At 39.5% G+C, this 13,812-nt stretch overlaps 1 protein-coding gene across 1 annotated transcript; it reads right to left on the reverse strand.

Annotated features, from left to right (window-relative positions):
- On the reverse strand, nt 857-1,648 carry LOC109947378. Its single transcript, XM_020557332.1, has one exon. It carries the CDS (start codon nt 1,646-1,648, stop codon nt 857-859), a length of 792 nt encoding a protein of 263 aa, XP_020412921.1.

Genomic DNA, 13,812 nt, shown 5'->3' on the forward strand with positions numbered 1-13,812 from the left:
CAGTCCTTTATTCCCATCCCTCGGAAAGCTTCGGAAAAAATCACGTTCACCGAGCTCCCGGCATCGATCAGCACTCTTCCTACGTCGTAGTTTGCGATTTCTGCCCGGATGATCATTGGGTCGTCATGGGGATAGAGGATGCCTTATTCCTCCTCCTCGCAGAATGTGATTGGCTCTCAACGAACTTTCGGGATTTCCTGGCGCCGATTAAGCTCTATGCCGAACACCTGAGAAAACTGCGCGGCCCGCACATATTGCTTCATTGACCGGTTGCTCATTCCTGCGATGGTGGGGCCACCGCTAATAGTGCTTATCATGTTTATCTGCCGAACCGGATTCGGCACCGGCGCTGTTGGCTGCCGGGCGATGTACTGATCCAGCTTCCCCTCCCTGATCAATCGCTCAACAATTTTTCTCAGGCTTATACAGTCTTCTGTATTATGGCTATTGTGCTGGTGGTATCGGCAGAATTTTCCGATCTCTCGGTTGTCTTGCCGATTTGGTCTTCGGGCATTCGGCTTCGGTATTATTCCCTGTTTGTTCATCAGGACGGCCTCGTAGGTAGTGTTCAACAGGGTGAAGACTTCATTGGCTTGGTCATGATTCGGCAGGGGCGCTCGGTGGTCGTTGCGACCGTACCGTCCTTTCCCTTTCTTCGAGGGTTCTCTTGATCAGCGCGGTCGTCCTTTCTCTTATGACCTGCCGAGTATGTGTCGGTTCTCCCGTAGGATGTCGCCTTTGCCGGATAAGCACTTGATTCGGCGTTTCCTCGTGGTGTCGAAGCCGTGGGCTTCGAGTTGAAGTATTCGGCCTTGGCGTGGATGGCCGCTTGCTTCATCAGTTCGTCATACGTGCGCTAGTTGCTGCTGTGTACTAGGTATCGGAAGTGTGAGGACCGAAGGCCACTCTTAAAGGCGCCGTAGGCTGCCCTGTCGTCTGTTTCCGGACACCTTGAGTACTCGTGACTAAAACGCGCCGCGTACTCTCTCAACGGTTCGTCCTCTCCTTGCCGAATCGTGTACAGATCATCGGCAGAGTAAAGACGGTCCGTTTGAATCATGAAGTGGTTGAGGAAGATCTGCTTCAGTTCGTCGAAGGAGTCTACCGTTTCTGGCTCTAACCGGTAGAACCAGTTCAGGTCTGCCCCGGTAAGGGAGGACGGGAATAGCAGGCACTGCCCTTCATCGCTCAAGCCCTTGCATCCTATGGCGGACTGAAATGAGTAGAGGTGGGTTAAGGGGTCTTCCGTTCCCGTATAGAACGGTATCCGAAGCTGCTGCCCTTCCTGATCCTGCCGAGAGTCCTGGATGCGCCTGGTAAATGGCCCCGGTCGAAGCTTTCCCCACTCTGGCCCCTGGGAGCGGGCGTTGTCGTTCTCCATTTTCTGGATTCTTTGAAAAAGGAGTCGTACAACGGGGTCTCGGCTAGGGATTTCCTCGGAATCGAAGTCTTCTGTTTGCCTCCGTAGGTTGAGTGGGTTAACCTCCGAGTTCCGCGAATGTGTTGCCGAACGGTAGGTGGACGTTTGCGTCCCGGACGGGATGTACTCGGATTCCGACTCCTCTTCGGGGCCCAACCCCCTCACTTTCCGAATGGGCGACTTGTCCCCCAGGACCCTCATCCGTGAATCCCTTAGTCGGGCGCTCATCCTGATCGGAGACCTCTGTCTCTCTGCCTCTCGATCATTGATCCGATGTCGACAATCGGTGTAGACCTTCTTCGGGACATGTGGCTGATCCCTGGGTGGCGGGACCACCAATTGTTTGGAAGGAGCGGGCGTTGCCGTCGCTGCCTTATCGCGTTTCTTCCTCCCGTGAAGGGTCTGCAGGCTTTCGGAAGAGTGAGTTATCTGGATGTTCTGCGTGTGCTGCTGGTTGAGCAGCTGCTGGGTTTCGTCCACCTTGGACGAAAGAAAGTTGTTGTGTTCCTGAAGCCTCGCCATGTCCTTCCGTAAGGTTGCGATTTGGGCTGCCAGCTCGGCTTCGGCGGTTGTTTGGGTAGCGGGGGCATTTTCGAAGGGAGTGCCTGGAGGTAGCGCTGGGCTAGCTCCGCTCTGCCTTCCGAACGGTCCTCCCTCTTCCGTTAAGAACGTAGGTATTGAAGTGGTCCCCATGTGTTTAGGAGATAGTGGGTTGATAATTTTTCGGTTTCCCACAGACGGCGCCAAACTGTTGATGCGAAAAAGTGGTTCAGCACGTGATTCGTCAACTTAGTTAAATTATCCCTTCGGCAGGTGACTGCCTTCGGTAAGCGTTCTACTTCAGAAGAATAAGTACCTACAAAAGGATACGTTCGGTAAATCCTTGGGTACCGGTGTGGTACCGGCCGAAGGCTCTCCGATGCTTAAGTAAGTACGGATTTAGTAAAGTTTAACTGATAGATCACACGATAGCGTACCGTTAGTTCTCCTTCTTTCCTTTTGGGGATATGGGTCTCCTTTTATAGGCCTTGGGAGGTGTGCACTGTGCTCATATTTCCGATGTGGGACTCTGGGCATGGATTGTGAGCATGGCACGTGTCTGATAGTGAAAGAGGCCAAGATAGATGGCTTCGGTAGGGAGCATGCCGAAGGGGTCCGTTGATCAGTATCGATCCCCTCCACGTGTTCGGTGGTAATAGGCCGTTTATTTCGGTATAAACAAATCTCCTATTAAAAAATATATGTGAATTAAAACATTGAATCTAAACTTAATTCCTAATTAACATCATATATTTATAAGGGGCTTATATCTCAAATGATCAAGAGCAACTACTATTGCATCTGACATTCTTGGTTCCCATTTCTTTCTCTTGTAATATCGCTTGTTTTTTAAAAAATAAAAATAAATAAAAAATTCATATACTCCACTTCAAGCTCCTCTAGAACCTACAATAATTTGAGTCTTTCTCATAATCTTACATGCATGCATTTCTTTGTACTCAAGTCACGGGCTCGAAGCTCGAGAACATCACAAGTGCATTGCAAGTTTCTTTGAGGGTAATTTAGCACTGGTACTAAATTATACACCCTGAACTATTACGCTAGTTGAAATCTACACCCTGAATTAATTTTTCAGCCAATTTAGTACTGGTATTAAATTTTATCTCCAATTTACCCCCCATCATTAGTGTTTGGCAATTTCCATCCAAATCTCTATTTAAAAAACCACATGAATGGCACATGCCAACCCTGCAACCCAAATCTCTTGATCCCTCTCTCTTCTTCTTCATCTCTCTTCTCTCATTGTAAATAGCCAGAAGTTTGAAAAATTTTAAAAAAAAACCAAAACCAAGCCAAAGAAATCAACAATGAAAACAAATCTACAACCCATATATGCATCAAAGCTATGGACACAAACCCTCATCAAAGTTTTTTTTTCCCCATATCTGCAATCCTGTCACTGATGAGGAATCAAATCTGCAATAATTGGTCTTCCCCCATTGATTCCCTTTTCAAACATTCTCTTTCTTCTCTTATGACTGTTCCACATCCCTCCCCCACCCCCTACACACCCAATGACAACCCCACATAAAAGCCCACCAGACCACCACCTCTCTCTCTCTCTCTCTCTCTCTCTCTCTCTCTCTCTCTCTCTCTCTCTCTCTCTCTCTCTCTCTAAAAAATACCCTAATTTGAAAACAAAATTCTACTAATTCATAAAACTAGCATATTCTTGCATACATCAGAATTGAGGTTTTCCACTTCATCCACTTTCTCAACCTTCATAGCTAGTGAATTTGCACCAACATCCACAGCATTAAACCTTTCTCAGAGGCAAATCGGATTTAGAAGCAGGAGATGCATCGGACCCATCAACGGGTTTCACCGTAAAATCAGCACTGTTTGATTATTTATCATCCTTGTCGACCTCAGAAGGCCCAGCTTCGCAATCCGCAACAACATTCTCCGATGCTTCGAATTTAATCATGGGGTATACCAAAGTCCTGCCATAACACAACCACATCCCATATTCAGACCAGGGGAGCTTATGGCGAGGTGATGAATTTGGGGCTGTGTAGTGAGGATAAGGGATGCCAGTATTGACAGGACCCGACCTAAATTCTACTTTGGAATTCGAGCCGAATTCTGTGAGTGTCCGACACCTGGTTAAAGCCGGGCACAAAGACCAAACTGCCATTCTAATTAAAAATTCACTTTTAAAATAAGATTATCTTCTACCGAAAATTCGACAGAGTGTCTCCTGTAATTCACTCATTTCCCAAAATTTCTACCCATCAACAAAAATTTAAAATTTCTCAAGCGTTCAGCATCTATCAATTTATATCCAAGAAATCAAGCATCACAACATTATGGCCTCAGGCCTCAATGAAACGAATAAATCATTCTTACTAACCACATTAAATTCAACTTCTTAAACCATCACTAGAACAATGCTAGATTTCATAATAACTTAGCTGGACTACCTTAATTATGTGCTCTCGTGGTTGCACCTTGTAACTATAGGCTGCCTACGTACTCTTACTGAGGGATCAAGCCACACGTAGTTCTCGTTTTTCATCTCAACTTCTTGTTCCAAGCTTCCTGGCATTTCTCACATGGCAATATATAATCAAACAAGGAAATAAAAACATTTATATCAAGTAAGCATGCTTGGAAAGCCATAACCATCAATTCCTCGTGACACCAATGGTGACACGTTTTGACATGTAATCCTCGTTGGACTCAGGAGACATATGGTCAACCTGGTCCGCAATCCTCGCTCCCACGGTCCGAATAACTCTAAGACTCATGGGGCAAAATATGCTAGAAAAACTTAAGATATTTAATACTATATAAAATAATAAAGGATAAAGATAAATAAACATGCTAAAATAAAATAAAATGAAATAAAATAAGTTAAAGATTTATAAGCTAAGAACACTCTTGTAAAGAACTCAAGTAAAGTTCATAAATAAATATATATATCCATCTATCGCTTATAAAACAAATGTGACGCTTAAGAAAATAATGGTAACTGTATAAAATCCTCAATTTAGTTTAAAAGCATCTCAGAACTTAAATTCTCTCCACCTAGACGTACCCCTATTTCTAATCCGTCAATTCCTTTAATACCGTCAATTCCATATATGCCATCAATTCCATATATCCGTCAATTCCAATAATAATCCGTAAATTTCAATGTTAGTCCGTCAATTCCATCCTCGCAAGTCTCAGAACCATAAAGTTTACCGAGCCGCATTTCTCGCAGGTCTCAGAGATAACACTTCAATCTGAGCCGCAATCCTCGCAGGTCTCAGAGATAAACACTTCAATCTGAGCCGCAATCCTTGCACCGCACGATTCAGGCATCCCCGAAACTCATGGGGCATCATCAAAATAACAAACTGTCTCAAGGCAACTGGGGGGGTACCCTGGCAGTGGGTTTGAAAACTATAACTCGCCATTTATATAAACTTTAAATAGATTGATTCTCAACTAAACTTAAAATATATATATATATATATCATAATCTGATAAAAGCCAAAAGCCAAGATTCATCCTTTTCAACTACTGAATATATATATATATATATATACAGTCCCCTTCTATTGAGGGATCCCTCAAATAAAATTATTTGAGGGACGCCCTTTAGGGTACCCTATAATTTTTTTCCCAATGATCCAAACCATCTATTTTTTAGGTCTTCATTCATAGATCATCCTTACAAAAAATTAGACAAATCGGAAACCGTTTCGATATCCAATTGTGTCTTACAAAATCAATGAACACGGTACTTCAAGAAAATGCTAAAATTTCAATAACTTAATTGAGTGGTCAAATGATATCGGATTCAAGTGATTTTTTGTAGGGATGATCTTTGAATGAGTATCTACAAAATAGACGGTTTGGATTAGTGAAATACAATCCGGAGTGGGGCCTACAGGGGTGTCCCTCAAATAAGCTTATTTGAGGGATCCCTCAATAGAAGCTCTCTGTATATGTATATATATATATACACACACACTAAATACTTGGCTAGCTTGTTAACTATCTCGATCTCTGCTTAGCATACCATTCCAATATTATATTTATACTCCTACCACACAATTAACCATGAACATATATAAACAGGTGATAAATAAACAGATAATTAAATACTCATCTCGAAATCACATAAAATCATGAAATTAAAACTACAACTAAACCAAGTGAACACTCGCACGCACATGAGCTTTCTAAAGGCGCAAACATATCACATGGAGCTCATCCTCATTATTTAATCCAAAATCCTGGCCCTGGGCTCCTAGAAGTGCGTGCATTGTATTTGAAGTCATTCTCAAGCCTATGTAAACCTTTCCAATGATTAGAACGGTCTAGGAGTGCATCGGGACTCAAAAAGCGATAAGTCCTAAAAAGTCAACCCGAGACCCCGTGGGGTCCACTACCTCAAAATTCCGATCCAAGAGTTCCTAAAGGTCATCACATGCCTAGGACATATGTCTCGATAGTTTGGTCTCAACTGGACGGTCAGATTGATCACGATTGCGCGATCGGACGGTTACTATCAACCTAACCCTAGGGTTGGCATTTTGGAATATCCGGGTCTCCATTTTTCGATCTGTCGAGTCCTATACGATTCTGGAATTGTCTAGATCAACATGTATAAAATTGACTACAATCCAACGGTTCAAACGTATTGAACCTGAAAAACACACAATATGCGAAATCCGTTCAGGGTCCAAACGTTGTCCAAATTAATATCCATGAATTCCTACGCGCTCCTGAGGACCAAAAGATCATTTTAGGTTCTGAAAGCGACTTCACTACGCTAGCCACGCGCCGCCGCACGCACCGGCAGCGTGGGTGGCTTGATCAAATTCCGCCAGCAGGAAATCTTCAAAACTGAAAACCCAGCTTCCTATCTTAGGTAAAACATCCTATTTGGAATCACTTTTTGTTTTGGACCTACCTCAAAAAGTGGCCGGAAGTGGCCGGAATCGAAGGCCGAAACTGGCCAAAACTTCAATCGCTTAATCAACCAATTAAACGCAGAAATTTCTAAAAATAACACCACCAGCAGTTAGAACACGTTGAAAGGATAGAAAATCATACCAAATTCGAAAGATTTGGTGGCCGGAGGCGTCCGAACGAGCTCCCGAAAGTTTACTAAAAACCTATCCAATACCGCCTGTTCCGTGGCTGATTCCGGGGGCCACGCCGGCGGATCAATTGAGAAGTTGAAGGAGAGAAGTTGGCTGGTCGTGAAGCTTCTAAGGGGACGGAAAAAATCTGGGTTTTAAAACTGAACTTTGAAATATTTACGGTTGTGCCACTGAACTTCTTTAAATCTTAACTTCTTCGTTACAACTCCGATTTGAGCCCACTACGTGTCTACGAACTCGTTTCGATGTGCTCTACACAACAGTAGAATCAGGATTTCCAAATTCCTTCCCAAACTTAAAATGACTTTTTTACCCCTTATAATATTAAATAATATTTTAATTTCTCAAAAACCTTAATTAATTCAAATCATTTTATTTTAATGTTTGTTTCAATTTAATTCCTCTTTTAAATTTATTCTCTCTTACTTTAAATATTTTAACACTTTTTCGGGTTGGGATGTAACAATTCCACCAAAGTCTCCCCAGTCAACAAGTCAACATGTAAACCTATTAAAATATTCCAGGGCAACATTGTCTTTTTCTTTAATAATTTAATATTTAATTATTAGCTTAGGATCGGGTCGTTACAAGTATAGCCAGGCGGCTATACCTTTTAAATATATTATATTACATTTTCCTTATTTTTCTTAATACAATACCTTGTAAAATGTCAAATTTACCCTTATATTTTACGGACATTTGGATGGAATTGTAAAAAAGCTAACGACAATGGTGAAATTGGCGAATAAATTTAATACAATGGCTAAATTGGCTAAAAATTAATTCATGGTAGAGAATTCAACAAGCGTGATAGTTCATGGGGGTATTCAGCAGTTTAACCTTTCTTTAATAGTGTCCATCAACTTTAATTATGTTTCACCCTTTGTAATTGAAGAATGGTAGCAACTTTTTCTCTAACATTCTCTTCTAAACTTTCTCCCTTCTCCTCAACACAAATTCTTTTTGAAAAAGCTCCCTCAAAGTAATTATAAAGTTAGGCATGCATGTAAAGCTTTTGAAGTGTAGCAGCAAAGCCAGACATGCTTTGTGTCGATTATTTTTACCAAAGTTGCAAAAGCGCTAGCAACAAAAAATCTACATATGTACCCCCAAGAGAGCTCTATTTGCCAAACTTTACGTGGGTTTTCATATTTTTAGCCAATTAATTAGTGGCTTAAATTATTTCTCTGGTAGGTAGACACCATAACTAAATTCTTTATTTCATTAAATTTTTTGTCTATTTAAGGGGTAAAATAATCAATTCGGATCCACATTAGAGAAGAAGAAACTGATAGAATTTGACAAAATGACGAAATTGGAATGCGTGCAAGTTGGAGGACGGCATGAACAAAAAAATGAGTGGAAGGACAGCAGAAACTAAAAAATGAATTGGAAGATCTGAAAAAAAAAATTCGGGTATTAATTTAGGCACCATTATAGCTAAACACATAATAAGAACAGATAAAGAGAGGATGAATGGAGTGAAAACGAAATCATTGAAAGTAAAAATGAATCCTAACTAATAAAAGTAGGAACCCCATAGAAAGAGTTCACATTCAATTATCATATTATTATCATTGTGATCTCAATGAATAATTGACGCACAAATGAATGGTTACTATAGGATACTAAACTATAATTAACCTTAAAAAAAATTGTTAATTAAACTTTTTATTATTATTAAAATACACTTGTTTGATTTAATTGATGTGTCATATGATATGGACCTGTCACATCATGTGGTATAGAAATGTGATATGTGTAGTATTACTCTTTTATCAATTAATAATTTTTTCTATATAAAAATACAATAATTAGTCGTTGTTCACTATACTTAAAAGTGGTTAGTAAATTGGTGAAAACATCGTGCAGTATATGGGTGTATTGGTAAAACACTTGAATTATGTTTGTTTTTGTTCACCCAAATTCGATCCCGTCTTTAGATATATTAAAGTAATTTACATAACAATCACTAGTATAAAAGAATACTTAATATCTTTATATATAATACCCATTATCATTCTAGGAATAATGAAAACGAGAGAACCCAGCTATACAGAGGATGGTTAGTTAGGGGGCAGGGAGTTCGTGACGGAGAGATAAATATATGATAATCAATTAAAGAGGACCAGACGTTTGATTGTTAAATACAGTTAAGTCCACGATATTGGAGTTTTTGTTTGAAATTAGAGAAAAGAACCGTACCACTTCATCATATTAACAAAGAACAAGAAAAAGAAAGGAACACTACTTTATTCGGTGAGTGCTTAGAAAATAGATCATTTTCATTTTGAAAAAAGGGGAAAATTACGTTGTTCGGTGAGTGCTTAGAAAAAATTAATTAATTTAAGGGTGTAACAAAAATGAAAAGTACCAAATACTAGAATTTGAAGGAAGTCGAAGTCGAAATTCTTCACCTCAACATCAATTCGCAACGAGGAAGTAACCCAAATTGCTAATAGACCCATGCAAAGTTCCTTACCAAATTGCTATTAATGTAAAATGTCACAGACTGTCTAACTTAAAACAAGTAATTAGGTAATTAAATGAGTGGAAAACAGAAACAAATACAATGATCTGTGATTGATAGTAACATTTCCAAGCTTTCAAAATTTATAAAATAAATAAAAAGGGCTTCTGATTTTGTTGCATAGCAGTACACTAGAGTTGAACATTCGAAAACACTACATTCTTAACAGTATGATCATATGTTACATAAATATGAAGTTAATGTTATAAATCTAGTAAGAAAATAGAGAGAGAATTGGGATAGAGAGAAATTGGAGAAAATTGATTTCTCATTCATTGAGAGTTTGTTCTTCACATTATTTCTGTGTGTTTTCTCAATCTCATTGTGTATTTACAAGTATGGGAGGGAGCCTTATTTATAGGCATTTTGGGGGCATTTTGGGGACTCCACTTTTACAACACTCCCCCTTGGAGACCACAAATGATACGGAATATGTCTCGTTAAAAACCTTGCCAGTAAAAACCCAGTGGGACAAAAACTGGTCAAAGGGAAAAAAAGTACATAATCATGTGTAACATAAAATTCTATGTATATTGACGCGCGTGCGACACTGCCTCGTTAAAACCTTGCCAGGAAAAACCCAGTGGGATAAAAACCTGGACGAAGGAAAAAGAGTACAGTGTTTGAAGATCTTTATTGATAGCGCGCTCCCCCTGATGCTTGGTAAAAATATCTTTAAGTCATACTGTTAATCAGCTTTCTGAATATCGTAGTTGACACTGCTTCTGTGAGTCAATCTTGAGCGATACTGCCTCGTTAAAACCTTACCAGGAAAAATTCAGTGGGATAAAAACCTGGATGAAGGAAAAAGAGTACAGTGTATGAAGGTCTTTATTAAAACCATGCTCCCCCTGATGAATATCTCCCCCTGAAAAATTTAGGACTAGCTTTTGTCCAGTAAGCGACCATGAAAATTTTCGTAGTATACCCTAAACCCTTGAGCGACACTGCCTCGTTAAAACCTTACCAGGAAAAACCCAATGGGATAAAAAACCTGGATGAAGGAAAAAGAGTACAGTGTGGAGCTGAGCTATATCTGGTCTAGTATACTTCCGGAAAAACATTTAAGGACCAATGGATAAGACTCATAAAAATGCTTCAATACTTTCTTAGTATAAGGAAGAATCTTGTTGGCATAATGCTCGATCGAGACAAATATTTCATGAATTCTGCGGAAGCTTTAATGTGTTGCAATCACATTATAATCAATGTACTCACTGAGGTAATTTATGCATATTAATATTGAGTACAAATTTTGTGCTTCAAGCACATGTCCTTTAGGGACTTGCTTTATGCAATTGTCAATCCTCTCAACGGATTTTGTCTAAAAGGGATTAAACTTTATGACACATTATATAGCTTTTACTCAGCTATTTATACATCTTTAGGAAATCGCTTCTGGCGATATGCTCTGTGCATTTAATAACCCTTAAAGATAATATGTTGGTCTCCGTAATTGTGTAATAAAGGGGGGGCACAATTTAATCTGTAAATATGGAGAAAACCCAACATTCCTTGTTTCTGCTAGAAACAGTGTGTCATACAAAGTAGGTATATTCCCTTTTATTCCGAACACCCAAGTATAAATTTCAGTATTAACATATTTTGGGGTTCGTACTGTGGGTTTGTTCTTTCACGTTCATTCTCATCTATAATGGAATTACCTCCTTCCATTTTGGCCAATGATATTGTCGACATTTAATAATTGAACGTGGTTCCAATCAACACAGCCCATTGATGATTTGAGTAGCTACTCCAAAACCAAAAATTGTCATTCATCAATTCATAATCTCACAATTCTCATGTGCATGCGCATGCATCAATTATAAGCATTTCTTTTGCTTTTGGGTACCCAAGCCACTTCATGGGGCTTTTATTTTACATAGGGCGTGGAAAATCTCCATTTAGGGAGTTGGAACATTTAGAACCCATATATCTGTCATGCTGCAGGCATGCCACATATACATACATGTCAATTAATTTCTGGGACTTTAACCCATATCATGGGACTTTAACCCATATAATTTGCTTGTATAATATCAATATTGACATGTCAAAGGATTGTCCTTTCGGAACTTCAATCCATATCATTTGCTACGCAACAGGCGTGCACCCATATATCTGTCATGCTGCAGGCATGCCACAGATTAATACATACATGTCAATTAATTTCTGGGACTTTAACCCATATTATGGGACTTTAACCCATATAATTTGCTACGCATTAGGCGTGCATAATATCAATATTGACATGTCAAAGGATTGTCCTTTCGGGACTTCAATCCACATCATTTGCTACGCAACAGGCGTGCATCATATTGATCACTGCTATACCCATATTCTGTTCTTATGGGACTTTAATCTGTGCAGTGTATTATCAATGTATCCAACTTACAATCTGTAAAATTTGCATTAATAATTCATGGATACATATATCTGTTATTCTTTTGGAACAGACTTATCTCCCCATTTGGTTACCTTTCAAGATAAAATATCAAATAAGTATATAAGCATAAAATAACACAAGTATTGCTTACGTCCTTAGGTGGGAGAAACTTTTCTCAAGTATCATTCAAGCTTGTATCGGCCCAGTAAATGTAGCGCTTGATGATCTAGTTATATCCTGCAATAGTAAAATCACAACTCTTTTCTCTGTCAAAAACAAATAATCCTCAGAGAGTTACAGAAAGAGAAAAAATGCAAAAAGAGAAGGTAAGCAATCAGGAAAGGAAGCTGGTGGGAGCAGACAATAAGCTCTCATATCTCCTAGTCTAGAAGGACTTCCGGAGATTAGAGCATAAGATCGCCTTCACAGTTTCCTGATGTAGCGGAAACGTGATCAGGGATAGTCTCGCTTCCTGAATGGATGATCAGAGATAGTCTTGCTTCTCGGGCATATTAAGTGCTCACTGATAAGAAAAATAAGTAGATATCGCATCACTAGGTATGGAGAAAACTGGATGTCTTCTGCAAAGAAAATTTCGTTAGTAACACATTTATACACAAATACAATGAATAGGTAGAACCGGTGAATTTCAAATTAACCATAAGAAAATTGCGAGATTCTCGGGGTACTTTTGAAAAAGTAGCTCCGTAAAATCCGTAAAGCAAGATCGGCTTTTGATGAAAATAAAACTTTGAAAACGCCGAAAGTGCTGACAAACATTTAATGGAGGCCACGTGAAGTTTTGGAATCTGGGAAAGAAAAAGATAATATGGGGATCTGAGATAATATTGGGATTCTGGAAACTGTAGCCATATTTCCTCCTATAGATATGGCCTTTGCAAAACTTGATTGGAGCAACTGCATTTCAACTTGCTCCTTTCCTGTTATAATAATTGCGCACATTCTTAAAATTTGCACCTGTGGTTTTTACGTCTTTTCAAAATGACGGTTTGGAACCTTGTGCCTTATAGGTTCAAATAACCACATCGACTCTCCCAAATTTCATATTTCAACGTATGGGAGCCCGGAACTTTTGGCCTGGGCTAAACACAAACTCAGAATTTATTTGCCCTTTTCAAAATGGACATGAAATATGAATTGAGTAAAAGCCACGCTAATATCTCATATATTTGGGTTCATGAGCTTCCGGCCCAGATATAACAAAATATGTGGGGAGCCTCAATTCATCATTCTCTTATGCCAAAGAGATATGTGGCGTACCACAATTTGTAATAATACCTCAAGGGTTGTCCATTTAATTGTTGGAACTTCAGGTTCTCAACACTGTTAGATTTTGAACTTCTGGCCAAAATCACATATTCTCACGGTATGGACATTCAATCCCCTTAGATTTTGAACTTCGGGCCAAAATCATATATTCTCATGGTATGGACATTTTTACAATTTTCTGTACATATTTCTGGACTTCAAGCCCTTACATAATTGTCCATATTTTGAGGAACTTCTGGCATCTCATTTAATTGTTCATCCATGAGTTTAAGGAACTGCAGGTTCCAGTACATTTGCCAGTACAGTTATCATCCATGTGTACGGCATTATGAACCAATACGGTACTGTTACATCATTAATGAACCCCAGCTCCTTATTTACATGTCAGGGATCAAGGACCCTCAAGTCCGATCACATGTTTACAAATATAGTACCGGAGAGACTGCCAGCTCTCATATTAACATCATCATCAAGGATCTTCAAGTCCTGATGTAATTGTATGATGAGGATCAAGGAACTTCTG

This window comes from Prunus persica, chromosome G2 (assembly GCF_000346465.2).
Source record: "Prunus persica cultivar Lovell chromosome G2, Prunus_persica_NCBIv2, whole genome shotgun sequence".
NCBI lineage: Eukaryota > Viridiplantae > Streptophyta > Magnoliopsida > Rosales > Rosaceae > Prunus > Prunus persica.

Bases quoted from the DNA above. Each gene is read 5' to 3' on its own strand.
- LOC109947378 (XM_020557332.1), bottom strand. From the start codon at position 1,648: ATGAGCGCCCGACTAAGGGATTCACGGATGAGGGTCCTGGGGGACAAG.